Source organism: Suricata suricatta, chromosome 1, assembly GCF_006229205.1.
Source record: "Suricata suricatta isolate VVHF042 chromosome 1, meerkat_22Aug2017_6uvM2_HiC, whole genome shotgun sequence".
Lineage (NCBI taxonomy): Eukaryota > Metazoa > Chordata > Mammalia > Carnivora > Herpestidae > Suricata > Suricata suricatta.
The window spans coordinates 140612348-140635612 of NC_043700.1; the positions used below are offsets into that span (position 1 = coordinate 140612348).

Genomic DNA, 23265 nt, shown 5'->3' on the forward strand with positions numbered 1-23265 from the left:
CCCTTTTGCTTTGCATTTGCTCTCTCTCAAAATAAATAAATAAACTTTAAAAAGTCTCCTTTTCTATTGCTCTTTTCATAGCATCTCCCAACATACCTTTTAAAATGATCATATGATTAATGTGGTGTAGCACATTGATTGATTTGCTGATGTCAAACTATTTTTGTATCACTGGAATAAATCCCACTTGATCCTGGTATACAAACTTTTCAATGTGCTTTTGAATTTTGTTTACTAGTATTTTGTCCAGGATTTTTGCATTGGTATTCACCAGAGATGTTAGTCTGTTATTTTCCTATGCTGTTCTTAATCTGTTTTTGACATTTGGTTGATGCTTGCCTTATAAAATTGGTTTGGAAGTGTTACTCCCTCTTCTACTTTTTTGGAAGAGTTTGACAAGGATAAGCATTAATTTTTCTTAAATGTTTGATGGGTAATCTATTCTTGATGTTAGATATGCTTTAAAAAAGGAGATCAAAGATTTTGAAAGTTATACCTTATGATAATAGTAGCTTGCTTTATTACCATTTGTTATTCTACAGGTTAATTTTGGTTTTCAGTGTGAAAGGTTGAATATTAACCCATTTTTTTTTGCATTTTTTGAAACAGAATTTAATCTTCCTATTAGCAGATGGTTGCCTGGCATAACCAATAATAGGACATAGCCAAAAATCACATTGACATATGTAGAATCTTATTAAATGCATTGCCTATTTCATGACTAAGTCTACCTAAAATAATTATTTTACTTTATAATTGTTTAGGATCCAAAGCATGAAATTCAGAAGTTGTTAAAGTTTCTAGACAAAGATCTGCCAGAAGAAACTGTGGATAAAATCCTCTACCATAGCTCTTTTGATGTGATGAAGCAGAATCCATATACAAATTATACCACTTTCTTGAAAGCTCGTATGGATCTTTCCATATCTCCCTTCATGAGAAAGGGTGAGAAATCATATACTAGTTTGCTAATTATATCATAGGTAGGTGGGGAACTAAGAACAATACTGTAGGAAATGGAAAGAGATTAAGTATTCTGACAAGGAAAAAATTAGTAAAAAAAAAAAACCTTACATGATTTGCAAATATTTTCTCCCATTCCATGAGTTTTCTTTTCCTCTTCTTGACAATGCCTTTGATGAACAAAATTTTTTCATTTTGATGAAGTCCAATTTACCTATTTTTTTGTTTTGTTGCTCATACTTTCGGTGTCATATCTAAGAATCCATTGCCAAATCCAAGGTCATGAAGATTTAACTGTATGGTTTCTTCTATGAGTTTTATGGTTTTGACTCTTATATCTAGACTGCCAATCCTTTTGTGTAAATGGTGTGAGGTAGGGGTATATTGTAGTTTTATATTCTACTGTTTCACTTTAACACTGTATTTTCCCATATCATTACGTATTCTTCAAAAACATTATTTTAAATACCTTTATGGTATTCCATGATGTAGATATATCAAATCATTTAACCATCACTCTGTTTTTAGATGTTTAGGTTGTTTACAAATTTTCATTATAATAAATAGAGCTATGAGAACAACCCAAATAAAAAAAAAAACTTAGGGGCAATGTGTGGCACATAAACTGTAATTCCTGTTAGCCTAACATGTAAGACCTTCTAATGAGAAATGTTTACCCAAGAGCCTATGCATTGATAAACACAAGTCTTGGCCTCTATTGCTATAGCAGAAGAAAGCCTTTCATTTGTCTTAACTATCTAGATATTCTTCATAAGTCTTAAAAATTTTGCTGTGGTCAGTAACCAGTTTAAATGATGCTAGGCATATCAGATGAATAAGTGAAAGTATCAACTCCTTGAGCTCATTGTTATGATATGGTAAACTACTGTATTCTAAGCATTGATTTCAATGTATAGCTAGCATCTTGCAAGAGAGAAACTCTTAGTAAATATGTGTTGAATTGAATTGTATGTGTGTGGGGGGGGGAGAGAGAGAGAGAGATTCTGTTAATTGTGTATGTATTAGCTTTGCTATAAAACAAGTAACTCCAAGAATCTCAGTGGCTTAAAACCATAAGTTTTTTGTAATGTTTATTTATTTTAAGAGACAGAGAGAGAAGAGTGGGTGAGGGGCAGAGAGAGAGGGAGACAGAGAATCCCAAGCAGGCTCCATGCTGTCAGCACACAACCTGAATTGGTGCTCAAGCTCACAGACCATGAGGTCATGACCTGAGTCAAAATCAAGAGTTGGATACATAATTGACTGAGCCACTCAGGTGCCCCTAAGGCCACAAGTTTTATTTTTTACTTAGTGTTGGTGAATCTTGGCCTCCAGTGGCTGCTACAGTTTTACTTACTCTTTTTTATTCTGATTAGTTTTGTTTGGTTCTCATGGTCTCAGCCTCCTAAGTCTTCTCTTTCTGATACACAGACTGAAAGAGCTACCCATTTGTGGGATATGCCTAATATCCTGGTAGAGAGGAAGAGCAAGAGACTCACAATGCCTTGAAAGTTTCTGTTTAGATGTGGAATATATTGCACATATCAAATTTCATCAGCCAAAGCATATCAAAAATCCAAGCCCAAAGTTAACCCAAGCTCAAGGCAAAGAGGAATCATACAATGCATGTCAGTTTGCAGAAGTGTAAAATCTTACAGTAGAAAGTGAGTAATTATTAATACAAACAAATTAAGACAGTTTTGGAGAAACAAGTATTTTGGTGAGAGCTTACATAGGGACTGTTAAGGGTAATTTTTTTTAAGTTTATTTATTTATTTTAAGGAGAGAGACAGAGAGAGAGAGAACATGTGCACAGGCTGTGGAGGGGTGGAGAGAGAGAAAGAATCCTAAGCAGTTTTCACACTGTCAGTATAGAGCCCAACATGGGGCTCTATCCCATGGAATTATGAAATCATGACCTGAGCTTTGATCACGAATGTGACACTTAACTGACTGAGCCACCCAGGTACCCATATTGAGGGAAATTGTAATTATAATGTGTCTTCATGTGTGCCAGAGATTTTTTTTAGAATGTTAGAAGGTATGCCATGAATAAGTCTTTCTAGGAATATCTGGATCTAAACCAGGTATGATTATGCCTCCCAGGGAACGTTTGGCAACATCTGAAGCATTTTAGATAGTCATGACTACAGGTATGCTATAGACATCTAATGTGTACAGGCCAAGGATGCTGCTAAACATGCTATAAAGCACAAGCAAATCCCTGCATCCACCCAGCAAATTGGCCCCAAATGTCAACAATGGAAACATAAACAAATAAAATGTCAAAGTTGAGAAAGCATAGGACAGATTAACCAAGTTATTTTGACATGTTGTCTTTCCTTTTTTCTTCTCTAAAACTGGGCTTACAGATGACTTCTGGGATACCTATGAGATAGTCTATGAAAATGGCATTGTCTTTTTATCAGATATTCTTTGCAAATGCTGTGTTCTATACTTTTTCTTCAAAGTTTTAGATATGGTTAGTCTTTTTAATATTGAATAATTCTGTATTAACACATAGTTTTAATTACCTTTAACTCAGTAAAACATTTAAACCATCCAAATCTTACTTGATCATGGACATTTTTCATAAATTATCATTTCATATTAGAAAATATTTATTTTAAAAGGACTGAAAAATCTATTTTTGGTAACAAAGCTCTTGGGATCAAAGAATAAAGATTATGAGACATTGAATTTTCTTCTAGTGACATTTCTTAAAGCTACTTAAGTGATTATTTTTTTTTATAAAAGATACTGGAAAATAGTATGGGTATTTTAGAAAAAAAAAGGTCTAAGACTTTGGGAGTTGGGAATGGAATTATGGAGTAGATATGGCATTCTAAAGTTAAAGGTTTAAAAATATTAGAATTAACAAAATTGATAACACCCTAGCTAGACTTATCCAAAAGAAAAAAAGATACAAATAGAAAAAATCATGAAAGAAAGAGGAGATATTGAAACCAACACAACAGAATACAAACAATTATGAAAATACCATGAAAAATGATATGCCAACAAACTGAACAACTTGGAAGAAATGGACAAATTCCTAGAAATATACAAACTACCAAAACTGAAATATGAAGAAATAGGAAATTTGAAAAGGCCCATAACCAGCAAAGAAATTGAATCAGTAATCAAAAATCTCCCAACAAAGAGTCCTGAGCCATTGACTTTCTAGGAAAATTCCACCAGACATTTAAGAAGAAAGAACATGTATTTTTCTCAAGCAGTTCCAAAAAATAGATACAGAAAGAAAACTTCCAAACTCATTTTATGAAAGCAGCATTATCTTGATTCCAAAACGAGACAAAGATCCCACTAAGAAGGAAAATTACAGGCCAATATCCTTGATGAACATAGATATAAAAATTCTCAACAAAACACTAGCAAGTCCAATTCAGCAGTCCATTAAGAGAATTATTCACCATGACCGAGTGGGATTTATTCTTGGGTTGCAGGAGTTGTTTAATATTTATAAATCAATCATTGTGATACACCATATTAATAAAAAAAAGAAAGGATAAGAATCATATGGTTCTCTCAAAAGATGCAGAAAAAGCATTGACAAAATACAGCATCGTTTTTTGATAAAAACTCTCAAGAAAGCAAGGATAGAAGGAACATATCTCAACATCATAAAGGCCATATACAAAAGACCCAGAGCTAATATCATCCTTTATGGAAAAAAAACCTAGAGCTTTAACTCTAAGGTTAGGAACACGACAAAGATGTCCACTCTGACCACTGCTGTTCGATATAGTATTGGAAGTCCTAGCCTCAAAAGTCAGGCAACAAAAAGACATATAAAAAAGGCACTTAAATTGTCAAGAAAGAAGTCAAACTTTAACTCTTTGCCAATGACATGATACTCTAAATGGAAAATCCTGAAAGACTCCACCAAAAACTGCTAGAACTGATACATGAATTCAGCAAAGTCTCAGGCTCAGTGTACAAAATCAACATACAGAATTCTGTTGCATTTCTATAAATTAATAATGAAGCAGCAGGAAGAGAAATCAAGGAATAGATTCCACTTACAATTGCACACACACACACACACACACACACACAGACACACACACAAACAACCATAAGATACCTAGGAATAAACCTAACCAAAGAGGTAAAAGATCTATATGCTGAAAACTATAGAAAGTTTATGAAAGAAATTGAGGAAGACACAAAGAAATGGAAAAACATTCCATGCTCATGGATCAGAAGAACAAATATTGTTAAAATGTTGATACCACTCAAAGCAATCTATACACTCAATGTAATGGTTGTGAAAATAACACCAACATTCCTCACAAAGCTAGACAAACAATTCTAAAATTTGTATGAAACCAGAAAAGACCCCGAATACTGGAGGCATCACAATTTTGAACTTTAAACTATATTACAAAGTTGGAATCATCAAGACAGTATGGTATTGGCACAAAAACATAGATCAATGTGACGGAATAGAGAACCCAGAACTGGACCCACGTATATATGGACAGCTAATCTTCATCAAAGCAGGAAAGAATATCCCATGGAAAAAAGACAGCCTCTTCAGCAAATGGTTTTGACTGTGGAATGAACCTAGAGCACTGTCTTACACCATACACAAAATTTAATTCAAAATAGATGAAAGACCTATATGTGATACAGGAAACCATCAAAATTCTAGAAAAGAAAACAGGCAGCAACCTCTTTGACCTCAGCTAGAGGCACTTCTTACTAGATATGTCTCCAGAGGCAAGGGAAACAAAAGCTAAATTAAACTGTTAGGACTTCATCAAGATAAAAAGCTTCTGCATAGTAATGGACAGAATAAACAAAATTCAAGGCAACCCACAGAATGTGAGAAGATATTTGCAAATGACATATCTGATAAAGGATCTATAAATAACTTCTTAAATTCAACACCCAAAAAAGAAATAATCCAGTGAAGAAATAGGCAGAAGACATGAATAGACACTTTTCCAAAGAAGACATCCAGATGGCTAACAGACATATGAAAAGATGCTCAACATCACTCACCATCAGAGAAATACAAATCAAAAGCCATTTGTCAGAATGGCAAAAGTGAACAACTCAGGACACAACAGATATTGACAGGGGTGTGGAGAAAGGGAACACTCTTTCACTGTGGTTGGGATATGGGCTGGTGCAGCCACAAAGCAGTATGGAGGCTCCTCAGAAATAAAAATAGAACTACCCTCGGACCCAGGTGTTTGTCCAAAGGGGAGAAAAGAGTGTAATAAGTGAAATAAGCCAATGAGAGAAAGACAAATATCACATTATTTCACTCATATTTGGAATTTAAGAAACAAAACCAGATGAACCTAGGGGAAAGGAAGAAAAAATAAGATAAAAAACAGAGAGGGAGGCAAACCATAAGAGACACTTAAATACAGGGAACAAACTGATGGTGGCTGGAGTGGAGGTGGGTAGGGGGGTCTAAATGGGTAACGGACATTGAGGAAGGAGGGTTCTTGTTGGGACGAGCACTGGGTGTTATATGAAAGTGATGAATCCCTAAATTTTACTTCTGAAACCAGTAGTACAGTGTATATTAACCAACTTGAATTTAAAATAATATGTATGCATGTGTGTGAGAGTGTATGTGTGTGGTAATTCAAACTAAAACTGATCTAAAAGGAAATTGTATAGCTGTCTCAAATTTATCATTTTATCTTTCTTTTCAGGTATTTTGGGAGATTGGAAAAATCACTTCACTGTAGCCCAGTATGAGAGATTTGAAAAAGATTATGAAAAGAAAATGAAAGGGTCTACACTGTCATTTCGTTCAGAGATTTGAGAAATACTGCTCTTTCTCCAATTCCTTTTGCTGACCCTTAAATTAAAAGAAAAAAAAACATTCCAAACATTTAGTGTAAAAAAATTCGCATGTAATATTTCTTTACTAACATTAGTGCTTTGTAATAGAATATTCAAAGAATTTCTAAGTCTACATATAAAAAATCAATACGGTCTCTATGATTTTAATTACTTTCCACAATGTTCTTACTACTCTTAAAGACAAAATAATAAAATGAAATTTAAAACCTATAAACATACCTGCTTTATTTTTTTAAGTTTATTTATTTGTTTTGAGAGAGAGAAATAGAGAACAAGCAGGGAGGGGCAGAGAGAGGGGGAAACAGAGAATCCCAGCCAGACTCTTACTGTCATCACAGAACCTGATGAAGGGCTTGAACTCATGAACTGTGATATCATGACTTGAGCCACAATCAAGAGTCAGGTGCTTAACTGACTGCGCCACCCAGGTGCCCCATTGCTTATTTTTTTTAAAAATTTAAGTTCTGGCTTATTGGACTTGCAAAGAAGATACTTAAGGGAGTCTTCAAGATGGATGGATTAGTACCGAAATATTCCCTTAAAAAAGGCCTTAATTTCTCTTTGCTATTTGCTTAGAATGATACCAGTGTAACATAAGCTTAATGACATTTTTGTGCAAAAAGTTCACTGAAATTTATTACCCTAGAATGGTTTACTATAGATTAAATTTTGGGTAATGTTTCAATAAATAGTAGTCTCCTCTTATAGTTTATATGTATTCAAAGAAATTTAAGACAGATTAGCAATAAGAAGAAAAGACATAATGAGATATGACCTCACACCAGTCAGAATGGCTAACATTAACAACTTAGGCAACAACAGATGTTGGCAAGGGCATAGAGAAAGAGGAACCCTTTTGCACTGCTGGTGGGAATGCAAACTGGTGTGGCCACTCTGGAAAACAGTACGAAGGTACTTCAAAAAATTAAAAATAGAGCTATCCTGTGACCCAACAATTGCACTACTAAGTATTTATCCAAAGGATACAGCTGTGCTGTTTCAAAGGAGTACATGCACCCCAATGTTTATAGCAGCACTATCAACAATAGCCAAAGTATGGAAAGAGCCCAAATGTCCATCAACTGATGAATGTATAAAGAAGATGTGGTATATTTATACAATGGAGTATTACTGGGTAACCAAAAAGAATGAAATCTTGCCATTTGCAGCAATGTGGATGGAACTAGAGGATATTATGCTAAGAGAAATTAGTCAGTCAAAGAAATATCAGTATGTGGAATTTAAGATACAAAACAGATAAACATAGGGGAAGGGGAGCAAAAATACTATAAAAACAGGGAGGGGGACAAAATGTAAGAGATTCTTAACTACAGAGAACAACAAAGGGTTGCCGGAGGGGTTGTAGGTGGGGGGATGAGCTAAATGGGCAAGGGGCCATAAGGAAGACACTTGCTGGAATGAATACTGGGTGTTACATTTGGAGGATAAATCACTGGATTCTACTCTTGAAATCATTATTGCACTATATACTAACTTGGATGTAAATAAAAAATAAATAAACAAATAATAAAATTAACATTAAAAAAGGAAATACAGAGAAATAATTGTAAGAAGAACATAAGAAATAACTACAGTACCAATAGCTGATATTTATTGCCAGCTTACTATGTACCAAACACTGTGCTATAAAATTTACATGGCTGTAATTTAAGTGCTCATCATTCAATTCTTTATTTTTTAATTGCTATTTATTTTTTTGTTTTAACTTTTTATTTAAATTAGTTAGATAACATATGGTGTAATATTGGTTTCAGGAATAGGAGTTAGTGATTCATCACTTACGTATTGATCTTCATTCAATTCTTTAAAATAGGTATTCTATACTACTTGGCAATGAGAAAGAATGAAATCTGGCCATTTGCAGCAGAGTGGATGGAACTGGAGGGTATAATGCTAAATGAAATAAGTCAGTCAGAGAAAGACAGTTACCGTATGTTTTCACTCATATGTGCATCTTGAGAAACTTAAGAGAAGGCCATTGGGAAGGAAAAGGGGGAAAAAAGTTATAAACAGAGAGGGAGGGAGGCAAACCATAAGAGACTCTTAAATACAGAGAACAAAGTGAGGGTTGATGGGGGCGTGGAGGAAGGGGAAAGTGGGTGATGGGCATTGAGAAAGTCACTTGTTTGGATGAACACTGGTGTTGTATGGAAACCAATCTGACAATAAATTATATAAAAAGAAAGAAAGAAACTCCTAGAAAACATAAAATAAATAAAATAAAATAGGTATTCTAATTTTTCCTAAGTTTCATAGCCAGCAAACTGTCAGTACAAATAATACACATATCAGATATTCTGTAAAGGCATAAAGAAAGACTAATTTTGGTTCTGATCTGTTTTTTTTAACATTTATTGACTCTTATTCCCACATTCCTCACTTACTTATCCTGTATTCTCTCTCTTTCATCTTCTCAAATCTCTGCCATTGTATGTTATCACACTTCATGACTACTAGCTATTTCAGATGTAGTTAAATTTACAAATATCACTGAAAATCTTCTCTCATGAGGAAAATAACAGAAGTTCCCAAATTTCATACATTTTGAAACAATAAGAGGAACTGCTTTGTTTCAAAAACCTTCAAGTTAGAATAAATAATAGCTATTCTTGGATTTTATTTTTAATTTTTTACTATGATATATACACATAGTAGAGATTTAATAATAAAATAATGTTGGGAGCTGCAAAGATTCAGCTGCTTGGCCATTTGCTAGCAGGATATGTCACTCCCTGAGGGGAGATGCAAAAATAGGCAGGGGAGCGCCACTCCCTGTCAGAGGAGAAGCCAGAACAAAGATCAATCACCTACAGGCAGGGTGGTATCCGCCCTTCAGTGCTGTGCTAAAAACTTTAGTTTATTTCCTTCTTTACCCTAGCTTTAATCTCTTAACCCTGTTTCCTAGCAACCGACCTAGGTCAGCTGCCTTGTTTTCCCGTCTTGAAACCTTTCTAAGATACAGTATTTTCTGAATGAGGAAGAGGCTTGATCAGATACTGTGTGCTGTCTCCACTCTGCGTCTCCCTCCTGCCCTTTCTCTCCCTCCCTCAGGATCAAGAACCCGCAAGGATTTTCCGCCCTGCTGGCCGGGGTGGGACAGGACAAAATAATATATTAGATGCTACAAACTGACTTTTCAAACTTCTTTTAATCCATATTTATTTCCTATTTTGACTTACTTTAGATCTTGAGGTATCTTCACATTATAGATACTCTTAATAATAATGGCTATTTTAAAGATAAAGAAAATCACAAAGAATTTAAATGATTTTCCCCAAATCATACTCTTAGGAAGTAATGAGATTTGTTCTATAATACAAATAACCAACACTGGTTTTCTAATTCATGTCATTGAAATGAACCAGTGATCATTTCAAATTTCTGCCAATATCCTCTATGCTCTGTGCTCCCTTTATTCTATGAAGACTTAAAATTTTATTTTGAATATGTAAAAACATTCTTTTTGGCTTAAAATACGTTAGCATCCACAGGTGGCTGGGTGGCTCAGTCAGTTAAGAGTCCCACTTCGGCTCAGGTCATGATCTCACATGGGGACAGCCTGGAGCCTGGAGTCTCCTTCAATTTCTGTATCCCCCTCTCTCTGTGCCCCTCCCTGTTCACCTTCTGTCTGTCTTTCTCAACAATAAATAAAATATTTAAAAACTAAAATGATGTTAGCATTCAGGGGAGTTTTTGTTTCATTTTGTTTTTTAGAGAACAACAGTGGAGAATTGAACATGTTTTAGATTTCTAAAAAAACAGCCAATATGAAAATGTGGACAAAACTTAATTCCTATTTGATACAATACTGAAACTATAAACATAACACGCATGCTCTGATAAGGAAAACCATGTCATGAACTACAGTAACCACATATGCTGAATTTTCATAACAGCTCTCATTCCGTATACTTTGCCTTCTTTTTCTCATGTATATAGAGGTAATTTTCAGACCATGTTGCCAGTATGTTGATTCAGAAAACATTAGCACAGCACTCGTTATTCTTGACTTAGTACAAAAATAACACATTGGGCATAAAAATAGTAACTATTATCTATTTATAGCACCTAATTGAAATGGGAGAGTTCAAATGGACTTACCTAAAATCTACATTTGATGTAAACCATTTGATCTGCAAATAACGTGAAGGATCATTTTTTTTGATAAATTCTTATACTGTAATTTCACCAGGTTCTTTTCAACTCTCAACAATTCTAATATTATAAAAACCATCAAGAACTCTAAATTGAAGAGGAGAGATCACAATTTATTGAAATTAGGAGTTGAGTAATTGAACTTGGCATGCATGTTCTTAATCTTTATTTAAAAATGTGGTAGTGGGTTACCTTAGGGGCTCGGTCAGTTAAGGGTCCAACTCTTGACTTCAGCTCAGAGCATGACCACACAGTTTATGGGTTTGAGCCCTGCGTTGGGCTCTGCACTGACAGTAGAGCCTGCTTAGGATTCTCTCCCTCTCTCTCTACCCTGCTCCCTGCTCATTTGCATTCTTTCTCTCTTTCTCAAAATAAGTGAATCTTTTAAAAATGTGGTAATTATATGTTGAGTATTTTACAAACACCTAGTAAAAATAAGACAATACTATTTTAGACACTCTCACATGATACTTTTAAAAGTAAAATGAGAAAGGATTGATATTGAAGATTAAGACTGTAGGTAGTTGCTTTTATGTTACAGTGAATGATGTAGTAGTCACTTTTCTTGTGATATTAGTTTAGCAAACTACTAACCTCCTGATACATAATTATAGACCTATTCTAGGTGATTAAATAATTTTATAAGGTATGAAGTGTTTCATGAATTCAGTAACCATATAATATATATTATGCTGTAATATAATGTTAATAATTATATTAATTACAAAAACAATTATATTAAATATAAAATTATAATGCCATATTATTATATTATGCAATGTTATAATAATGTGTGTGTGTCTGTGTACCAACATAGGTAATATTTTGGGATGTTCATTGCTTATACAGAGCCCAAAGAAATAAAGGGAAAAATTGGAGCAGCTCATATGGAAGGAGAATGTGAATAAAAAAATATATGATTTAAATTCATACATATTCAGAATGACAATATTCAGAAAAATGAAAACCATATAAATAATAGAACTTTAAGAAGCCATTAAACAGGACTTTTTCTTTAAACCACGTTTTCCTATACTTGGTTTTCACTGGTTTTTATCAACCAATTCACGAACATATGCATCTATGTTTCTATCACTACACTATTCAATGTTAGAAACAAACAAACAAATGCTGAGCACATGGCTCTTGTCTCTGGGGAAGCTAATAACTAAATAAATCAAAGAGAGATATGGGACTACATATTAAGTGTTACGTTGTCTTGTTCAGACATTAAATATCTCAGAAATTCTGGTGTGATATTTCTTTCAGCTGTGAGAGACAGAGTACATATTGCTTGTTAGCACTGTTTTTATCTCTGGAAAGAAAGAGGGGTATTTTTCTTTTCTTTTTAAATATTTTTAATGTTTATTTACTTTTGAGAGAGAGGGAGAGAGAGAGAGAGAGAGAGAGAGAGAGAGAGACAAAGCACAAGTGGGGGAGGGGCAGAGACCGAGGGAGACCATCTGAAGCAGGCTCCAGGTTCTGAGCTGCCAGCTCAGAGTCTAACTCATGAACCAAGAGCCAAAGTTGGAGGCTTAAGGGACTGAGCTACCAAGGTGCCCCAAAAGGGGCATATTTCTTTAGAACTGTATAAATTATAACTTTCTAAACAATTAGCTGTCATTGGTCTATACATCAAAAGATATGGACCAAGAAGATATGGTGAGAATTATTAGAATCAAAATAATAAAGATGTAGGCCAGAATTTCCATATTAAATGTTAATAAGACAGAGAAAGAAATGGTTAAAATAGTTTTAAAAAATTCGTAAGATAAGAAGAGAAGGAGGGAGAGAAAGAAGAAGAGAGAGAGACAATGAGAGAGAGAGAGAGAGAATACCATTTTATATATGTGGCCTCTCTCCTACAAGACGACTGCACCCAAAGAGGGAAATGGAAACTTATCTTCTACTGCTTCCAATTCTTTAGGGAGACAGAATTTTTCAATATGAGTAATTAGTATTTTTCTCTCTAAATCTTTTTAACAACTATAGAATTATATGTCATTCTTTGAACAGTTTAAACTAAAAGCAAACTAACTTTGTGAATCCTGATCATTAGTATGTCCTGATTTCTCTTTCTCAAACTGAAAAATATATTATGCTGAAGAAAGTGCAAAAATACTAAATTTTTATCTCATTCAAGGACTTTAAGACAGACTTTATGTATAAAATAAAAGCATTTATAACTTCAACCAAAATGTGGGGGGGGAATCCCTGAAAAATTTTTAACCAATATAATCACAGCCAAATTTATTTTTTTTTACGATAAGAAAAAATGGACTATATTTTAAATACAAACTTGATATAATATTTATACATAAAATACATAAAACACATACATAACATATATATGGTTATATGTAAACACATATGAATGTATCCATTATCACACAGAGTAGGTTTACTGCCCTAAATATCCTGTTTTGCCTATTCATCCCTCTTCCCGACTAACTTCTGCCAACCACTGATCTTTTTACTGTCTCAATAAATTTTCCATTTTCAGAATGTCATATAATTAGAACTATATATATAGTATACAGCCTTTTCTTATTACCTCCCTTCACTTAGTAAATAAGCATTTAATTTTCCTGCATATCTTTCTATGGCTTGGTATCCCATCTCTGAGAGATGAATAATATTTTATTGTTTGGAGTTTAATTATCCCTTTACCTAAAGGATAACTTAGTTGTTTCCAACTTTTGGTCATTATGAATAAAGCTGCTATAAACAGCTTATGCATGTTTTTTGTGTAGGCATAAGCATTCAACATTTTTTTGGAAAATGCCATGGAGTGTGGATTAGTGGATCATATGATAAGAATATGTTGTTTTCTAAGTAACTGCCAAATTGTCTTCTACAGTGGCTGTGCCATTTTACATTCTCACCAGCAATGAATGAGAATTCCTTCTGTCAATATTTGATGTTTTAATGCTCCAGATTTCAGTTACTCTAACAGTTTTTAGTGGTATCTCACTGATGTTTTATTTGGCATTTCCCTGATGACATATGATGTGGAGCATCTTTTCATATACTTTTTTGTTACTTGTACAATTTCTTTGGTGAGGTATATGCCAAGTTCTTTGGCCCCTTTTTTTCATTGTGTTATTACTTATTTTTGAGTTTTAGGAGTTTTTTGATATATTTTGGAGAATAGTTCTTTATTAGATGTATCTTTTGCAAGTGTTTTCTTCCAGTCTATAGCTTGTCTTTTCATTCTTTTGGCAGTGCGTTTCAAAGACCAAAAGTTATTTTAAAATGTTTAATATAATTTATTGTCAAATTGGCTAATATAGTGTCTACAGTGTGCTCTTGGTTTTGAGGGTAGATTCCTATGATTCATTGCTTACATACAACACCCAGTGCTCATCCCAACAAGTGCCCTCCTCAATGTCCATCACCCATTTTCCCTTCTCCCCTGTCTCCATCAGCCCTCTATACTTAAGAATCTCTTAAATTTTTAAAAATGTGCTTTCTGTGGGGCGCCTCAGTGGGTCAGTCGGTTAAGTATCTGACTATTGATTGCAGCTCAGGTCATGATCTCAAGGTCATGAGATCGGGTGTGGGGTTCCAGGTCGAGCTCCACAGTGGGCATGGAGCTAGCTTAAAATTCTCTCTCTCTCTATCCCTCTCCCTCTGTGTTCCCTTGCTTATGGTTTCTCTCTTTCTCTCAAAAGTTATAATAAGATAACAAATAAAATATTTTCTTCTATTTCTAAAAATAATATATACATATTGTAAAATAATTCTAGACAATATAAGAAATATGAGAAATAGCAGATGCCTATGGCAAATTCTATTTTGGGTTGCATATTTCTGTCTATGCACCGCTCAGAGGCCACATCCATTATTCCAGCCTATCTTGCTATTGAATTAGAAAGTGAACACAGGAAGAATAATAAGTTCACACTTGCATAGTGCTGATTACCACTGGACCATGGTACTAAGTGCATCATGAATCTTTTTCTAAATTTGTGCATCGTCTTTATGAATTTAGCTCAGTATTATCCCCTTTTTACATAAGACATGACTGAAATATGGAGATTGTATGTAGCTTCCCTAATGGCCAATAGAACTGCTATTTGAATGTAGTCAATTCTGCTTCACTACACAGGCTTACCTCATGCTGACCAAATTTAGTACTCCTTAAGTTAGAAATTGACCCTGGAGAAATTAAAGACTATTTCCTAGGCTATCTTGATAGCAAAGGGGCAGAGACCAAATAAGAAAATTCTGATTTTCAGCCCTAAACCTCTAACATAATTGGCTGAAAATAGTACAGACCAGATAGTGAAGGGGAGTTAAAAATAAAGTCACAATACAACAAAGCAGAGTTAATTACATCCTGGACAAAAGACACAGACAATGTATGTAAGGTAAGGGTTTGAGTTGTAATTCACCAATCTACACTTTCTATACCTCTCTTCTTTACATATTTTCAATGTAGTCAGGATGTCTCAGATAGTTACAGTTCTTCAGAAAATGTTAAAAGTGATACCAAAAATAGCAAATACATGAGCCACTTATATTTATAGAAGTTTGAATTACCATTCTGTTGCTTGTTGATTGAATTTCTTTTTTTTTTATTTTTTAATGTTTATTTTTGAGAGAGAGACAGCCAGACAGACACAATGTGAGCTATGGAGGGGCAGAGAGAGGGAGGGAGACACAGAATCAGAAGCTGGTTCCAGGGTCTGAGCTGTCAGCACAGAGCCTGATGTAGGGCTTGAACCCACAAATTGCGAGATCATGACCTGAGCTTAAGTGAGGCGCTTAATCAACTAAGCCACCCAGGTGCCCCTTGATTGAATTTCTTTATTATTTTCTGAGTATGTTCAGCTATTTATAGGGTGTATATTCAACTTGCTATGCCAATTAAAATACTGTATAGCCAAGTGACATGACATTAAGCTCTTTATTTCTTTAGATACATACAAAACCAAAAAAAAATCTCAAAGATCTCAAGTTAGTCTGAATTTGGTAAGTTTAATAACTACAACATATAGGATCACTTTAATTTTATCAAAAGCAAAATGAAAATGTCATTGTTATACCCTTTAAAAGAAAAATATAGATTTTATTTCATGAAGGTAAAATAAAAGCAACCATTAGTCTTGCATTTCAAATAGTAGTAAAACAAACATTTTTTTAAATTATTATTTACTCTTAAGAGAGAGAGAGACAGAGCATGAGTGGGCGAAGGGCAGAGCGAGAGAGGGACACAGAATCTGAAGGAGGTTACAGGCTCTGTGATACAAGGCTCGAACTCACAAGCCGTGAGATCATGACCTGAGCTGAAGTTTGACGCTCAACCAACTGAGCCACCCAGGCCCCTAAACAAACATCTTAAACTAGCTGCTTGATATGTTTATCTCATCCAGTTACGAAAGTTAAGACTCCTAAAAGTATTAAGAATATAACTTCTTCAAAAGCAGTAAAGGATAGCAGTCATTTGCAAGACCACTTTGAGTAAAAATCTAGAAGGTAAGTGGTTAAGGGGCAGCAGAAAACTTGTCTAAGAACTTATTCAGCTGTGAAATTATAATTTCTAAAGATTTTTAAAACTTGATCATATAGTATTTTTGACTCAGTTATTGATTCATATCCAAAGAACTACTTCTCAATCTAAAATACAAATTATTAAATATTCATTTTTGTTTTAAAACTTATACCAAGTGATGTGTTCAACAGGGACTCTGGCCCAACTGCACACTGCCTCAGGCTGCGGGTGAGCAAGGTTCTGATACCGGTGCGGGTGTCTCCAAGCTGAAGAGATCAGAGACGGAGAAGTGATGGGGCAAAGGTTGAGATACTAAAGGGCAAACTACATGTTAACAAAAGCATTTCTATGTCTTGCTGAGACAGCTGTAAGGTCTCAGGCCAAAGGCTCATTTCCCTAAGAGAGCATCTGTTGTTTCTTTTTCAGGAAATGGAAACCTCAGACAGAAGTATGGACAGTGGAGGCAGCTGTTCACCTTTCCCAGGACTGAAAAAGCAAAGAGCCAACCTGTGTTGCTACCGGCTTCTTCTCCCACTTGGAATAAGAGGAGGGACCTTCTTCAACTCGAGATTTAGCTTTATGATGTTAATCCCAAGAGTCAGATTACCCACCTTGTAATTTTGTGAGTCAGCCTGTATGTGCCTTGGGCTGGTGCCCAGGAAAGCAGCTCTCTTGTCTTCTTTTTCCTCCTAGAGAGGGAGTGTGTGTGTGTGTGTGTGTGTGTGTGTATGTGTGTGTGTGTGTGTGTGAGTTGGGTGGGGTGGGGTGTGGCTACATGGGAAGAAGACTGGAAATCAGGTAGCAGGTTTTATTTCCTTCTCCAGAGGCAAGAGAAAGCCAGGGTCATGTACAAAAACCACAGCTGTCAAACAGGGCTTTTCTTTGGCAGCTAAGAAACTAAACACTCCTGTAGCACCCAAGATTACAACTTTTGGGGCTGAGACCTTTACTTTCTATTGCTCTGTAAAATCACTTTTAGTAACAATGGAAGAAAGAAGAAACAATAATATCCATATACACAGCCCCAAGAACCTTACCTTGCTTAACTAAACAAACCTCCCTTTTTTGATAAAGAAGAGAATATATATGAATGGTGGCAGTTATATGTGAGGATTTACTTTTGTTCCCACGTTGGTTTCAGTAGAGTATACCCAAAAAGCAACAAGTAAATGGAAGAATTTGAACTTGTTCATCTTTCAGATACTGAAGTTCATGCTCTCATCTCTGTACTACGTTATCATTGAAGGATGATTACTTTGGGCCAAATTAAGGATTAGCAGTAAAATGAGCATGAGGTTAACTACATGCTATTATTCACCAACACAATTGTTTAAATAAAATTAATCTACTTCTTATATCCAGGACTAAAAATTCTTATTACTATATCATATGATTATGGTTAGAAACATAAATCTAAAAGTGTTTCATTCATCAAAACATTTAGCAAGTGCATTAAAAGGGTCAAGGTGCTGGTCTCTACACCTTGTACAGCAAGTACAGTTATTCATGTTGTGCACTCTACAATTCCAGCTCATTCATATTGCAATGCACAACCTGGCATACTTAAAAGACAAATAGTTTTTGAAGAAAAATAAGCTCTAGGTTTTGCCATCAAAGAAGTTTGAACTAGGGTTGAACAAGTAGACTCTTGCTTTTGAAGATATCTAAAGAAAAAAGAGCCAGATTCTACCAGCCCACTTTTGGATATTTTCATTTAGTTTCGGATGTCAATAATTTTTATTTCTTGTAGACATTTCTTTCTTTCTTTTTTTACTTTTTAGTTTCTTTATTTGAGAGACAGAGCAAGAGCAGAGAAGAGAGGCGGTGGGGGGGAGAGAATCATAAGCCAGCTTCATGCTCAACATGGACCCTCATGCAAGGCTTGATCTGATGACTCTGAGATCATGACCTGAGCTGAGATCAAGAGTCCTATGCTTAACTGACTCAGCTACCCAAACACCCCATATTTCTTGTGGATATTTCTTTACCCAATAATGACCATTTATTACTGTCATCTTCTTCCTCATTAAAGATGACTGAGACATGCAGGAATGTCAATATTCAGATGAGGGACTTCTACAGTTCTGAAGAAGGAAGTGAGGAGAAAGCATTTTGGTGACAGATGTCAGTGTAACCTGCCTTCACAGAGGGAAGTAGATTCATCTCCATCATAATTACTGCCTCTTCTTAGGTAGATGAGCTGTGATGACACAAGGAATTTCAAGGAAATGACTCTTACCATTATTTCTACCACAGAAAGATAAAGAATTTGTAGGGAAGCAACAGTTGTGAAAAAGATTGACTTCTCTTTAGACTGACACATTCATAAGTAGTGTAACTGAGAAAAACATGCTTGCAGAAACCACTGGTATAAAAACTAAGACATTTGGAGAATGTAGATAGATAGTAGGATATTAAATTGCACACTCATATAAAGAAGATAAAAAGTGTAGAAGGGAACTAGAAAAACATCATGATGTGAGAAAAACTGTCATCTCTTTTCCCTTGAGTTAAATATCACAAAAATATCATTTCCAGTTCCAATATTTCTTCTCACTTCCCATTTTTGAACTTGCTGTTTAAAAAAATTAGAACAGGGGGTCCTGGGTGGCTCAGTCAGTTAAACGTCTGACTTAGGCTCAGGTCATGACCTCGCGGTCTGTGAGTTCGAGCCCTGCATGAGGCCCTGTGCCGACAACTCGGAGCCTAGAGCCTGCTTTGGATTCTGTGTCTCCCTCTCTCTCTCTCTGTGTCCCCACTCTGCTTGCACTCTGTCTCTCTCTGTCTCAAAAATAAATAAACATTAAAAATATTTAAATATTAGAACATTTATTCAGTATTACTAGGTTCATAACTTGAGGATATTATTTTTATAAACATGCAGTAAAAAATGCCATGCACTGTGGTCATTAAAAGCCTGTGTGGCTAAAATTTAGAGACCCTTTTCCATACCAATCCATATATAAAAAGAAAGTATGTATTCAGCATTATTTTGTATTTGCCTTGCAGATGCAATTTTAAAAGCATAAGACACATTCTCTGTCTTTGTGGAATTTAATTTCTTATAATAAAAAATTTTGACTGTAAGATTATAAAATACCATTAAGTTTTGTCAGATAAATGTTGGTCACTAGAATGAATAAAAGGTTCATTGGTAGTCTGCTGAGAATTTAAACTGGTACAAACTTTACAAAGTACATAACTTTGATTAACAAATCTGCTTCTAAAAATTTTTCTGAAGAAATAATTTTACTTTATAGCAAAATTCAGCCTAAAACTGCTATATTTATGTAAAATGTACAAAATTTTAGAATATTCCTAAAATTCCCCAATATTAATAGTGGTTGTTTCTGTAGGTGAAATTTAGAGCAAATTTAAACTCATATTTCTTATATTGTCTAGAATTATTTTACAATATGTATATATTATTTTTACAAATAGAAGTAAGAAAATATTTTATTTATTATCTTATTATAACTTTTGAGAGAAAGAGAGAAACTGTAAGCAAGGGGACACAGAGGGAGAGAGAGAGAGAGAGAGAGAGAGAATTTTAAGCTAGCTCCATGCCCACTGTGGAGCTCGACCTGGAACCCAACACCCGATCTCACAACCTTGAGATCATGACCTGAGCTGCAATCAATAGTCAGATACTTAACCAACTGACCCACTGAGGCGCCCCACAAAAAGCACATTTTTTAAAATGTTAAGTGCGTCTCAAATTTTGTCTTTCCCTCCTGCCATAAACTAATTTCCTAATTTCTAAAACGCCTCATAGAATTTATTTTTTATTTATTTGCTTATTTTTGTATTTTACTGGACAGTGACACTGAAGGAATCTAAACTCCTTAAATACTTCTGTTTCGATTGGTTGATATACACAAAGTACCAATTTCAAAGAAAACAGAATACATTCACTGTGAATCTTTTCTGTAAGTCTTTTATTATTAATGTTTATTTTTATTTGGGCAGGGACAGAGAGAGAGGAGATAGAGGATCCAAAGCTGGCTTCATGCTGACAACAGAGAGCCTGATATGGGGCTGGAACTCACGAACCATGAGATCAGGACCTGAGCCGAAGTCAGGCACTAACTGACTGAGGCACACAGTCTTTCTTCATTTCTCTTCCATCTCTATTATTTTATTTGCTAAGCTTACACAACTTGGAAGTCCTAAGTTGTTTTCTGAAGCTGATACATTACCCAGTATTGATAAGCCCTTAGTCAAATCATTTAGCATCTCTAAATCTCATAGGTAAAATTTGAGCTACTGACAGATTAGGTGTGTCTTAATCAATAATGATTTATAAATAATCAAGGCAAGCACAATGCCTTTCTTCATTCCCTGAGATAGTATCTGGAACATGATAGTTTTGGAAACTAACTAAATTAATAAATGGATAGATGGATTAATGAATTAAATGACCCTAGAATATTAGTGTCTCCTTGAAAGCAAGAGCAAATTTTTATTCATGGTTTTCAAGCATGCTTTCAAACCAGTAACATCAGCGTCATCCTGCAGTTTGTTTGAATTACAAATTCTCAGGCCTCACCCTGGAGACTGAGGGTTGGGGCCCAGGAATCTGTTTTATGAAGCCTTCCAATATTTGATTCGGATTTAAGAATCTCTAACGTAGGTTGCTTTTCAGTTAGTAGTACTGATTGGAGTTTGATGAGCTCATTGATAATGTAGTTGCCAAGCAGTCTATGCATATTTGAGGAAGGTTTTTCTAAAATTAACAGCTAATGCCAAAGTTTGCAAATTGCACTCTTTGCCATGTGTCATACAAAAGTGTTTATGTTTATTTTAATTGGTGCATGTGGTTGGTTGTCCATACTTGAATGTTTAGCATTTGCACACTTTTACAAAAAGAACATAGATCTCTAAAAATTTTGCCCTCATTTTCTACATGGCAAGATACACTGGATGCTGCATCATTCCCACATTCTTCACCCACTACAGAGACAACGTATTAGTTTATTATTTTGCTTGAATTTTTGTTTTTCTTTATCTCAAGCTGTTTCATAAATTGTCTATGAGGGGCGCCTGAAGGTGGCTCAATCCGTTGAGCATCTGCCTCTTGAATTCAATTCAGGTCATAGTCTCACAGTTGTAGGATTGAGCCCTGTGTTGGGCTCTGACCTGAGCATGGAGGCTGCTTATGATTCTCTCTCTCTCCCTCTCTCTCCCTCTCCCTCTCTCTCCCTCCTGCTCCCTCTCTCTCCCTCTCTCTCCCTCTTTCTCTTTCTCTCTCTTTCCCCTGCCGCTCTTTTCCACTTGCACTCTCTCTCTCTTTAAAATGAAAATAAATAATTAGGGGCACCTGGGTGGCTCAGTCAGTTAAGCATCCAACTTTGGCTCAGGTCATGATCTCACGGTTCGTGGGTTCAAGCCCCCTGTTGGGCTCTGTGCTGACAGCTAGCTCAGAGCCTGGAACCTGTCTTCAGATACTGTGACTCCTTCTTTTTCTGACCCTCCCCTGCTCACATTGTCTCTCTCTCTCTCTCTCTCTCTCTCAAAAATAAATAAAAACATTAAAAATTTTTTAAATAAAAAATAATTTAAAAATAACAAACTGTGTATTAATGTATGGGTGATTCATTTTTCAGTTTGTTTGGGACAGACTCAGTTTATATCTTTGTCCCACATAATTATTCATAGCCTTACCTTTGTCTCCAAAATATCATGGTTTGCATGATAAATTATAGGTCACCCTATTCATAGGCATTTGCTTTTGCAACTCCAAACTTGTCATCCCTTCTCAAAGTGAATATTGAAGGTCCTTTAACAAAAGACAAAGGTAAATGTGACCCGAAGTGTGGGGAGGGGGAAGAGGACAGGTTAAGAAGTGGAGCCCAAATCAAGAATAAAATTTCCTTAAAATATTACATTTTATTTTAAAACCTATGTAAAATTTTATTTTTACATCATAATATATAGTTTAAAATGAAAAGAAATGATGTTAAAGTGACAAATATAAGGACAAATTGTCTGCAATCTATTTCAATCAGTTGAAATACCATTGTATTGGGAGATGGCTCAGCACATTGAGTCTATTTCAGAAATTTGGCTGAATCAAACTAGAAAACAATAAATATCAGGTTAAAACTTCCAACCAATTTAACTTCCATATTCTGGCGTTATAATATTTTGAGAATCCCAGCTTTTATTAAAATATCTATAAAAATTAAACTATCATTTCTACTGGTTTGGTGATCATGACTAGGCCTAAATATCAATGTCCAGAATTTTCCAAAGGTGGTGCATAATTGTTAGGTAGAGACAGCTCAAGGCACACTTTGATGTTACTGAAAAGTTATTCATGGGTTCGTTTTTATTTTCTTTAGAAATATTTATAAATTTTTTTTCAGGAAAGGAAGATTGTCGATGATAGCATTCTTTATTTTACATGACACTAAGTAAGATCTCCAGCTTCTCATATAGTTTCCAACACCAGTTTTCTTCCAAACTTCTAATTTAATTCGTTTTACAACAATTTTCCGATGCAAAACAAACAAAACATGTTTAGATTTGCATGACAGCAGCAGATTGAAATTTTATTGTTTAAAAAAATAAAAGTTCAGGGGCACCTTGATGGCTCAGTCATTTAGCGTCTGACTTCAGCTCAGCTCATGATCTCACTGTTTGTGAGTTCAAGCCCCGCATCAGGCTCTGTGCTGATGGCTTAGAGCCTGGAGCCTGCTTCAAATTCTGTGTCTCCCTCTCTCTCTCTGCCCCACCCCTGCTTGTGCTCACGCTCTTTCTCAAAATAATAAACA

General features: G+C 35.0%; 1 protein-coding gene across 1 annotated transcript in view; it reads left to right on the plus strand.

Moving 5' to 3' along the window:
• LOC115301877 (sulfotransferase 1 family member D1-like) overlaps nt 1-6870 on the plus strand; it is a 78215-nt gene extending 71345 nt beyond the window's left edge. The window contains exons 7-8 of the mRNA XM_029951883.1: nt 765-945; nt 6663-6870. Of these exons, the coding sequence (XP_029807743.1) occupies nt 765-945; nt 6663-6775 (294 nt within the window). The 3' untranslated portion in view covers nt 6776-6870. The remainder of the gene's footprint in view (nt 1-764; nt 946-6662) is intronic.
• Nucleotides 6871-23265: the final 16395 nt, after the last annotated feature.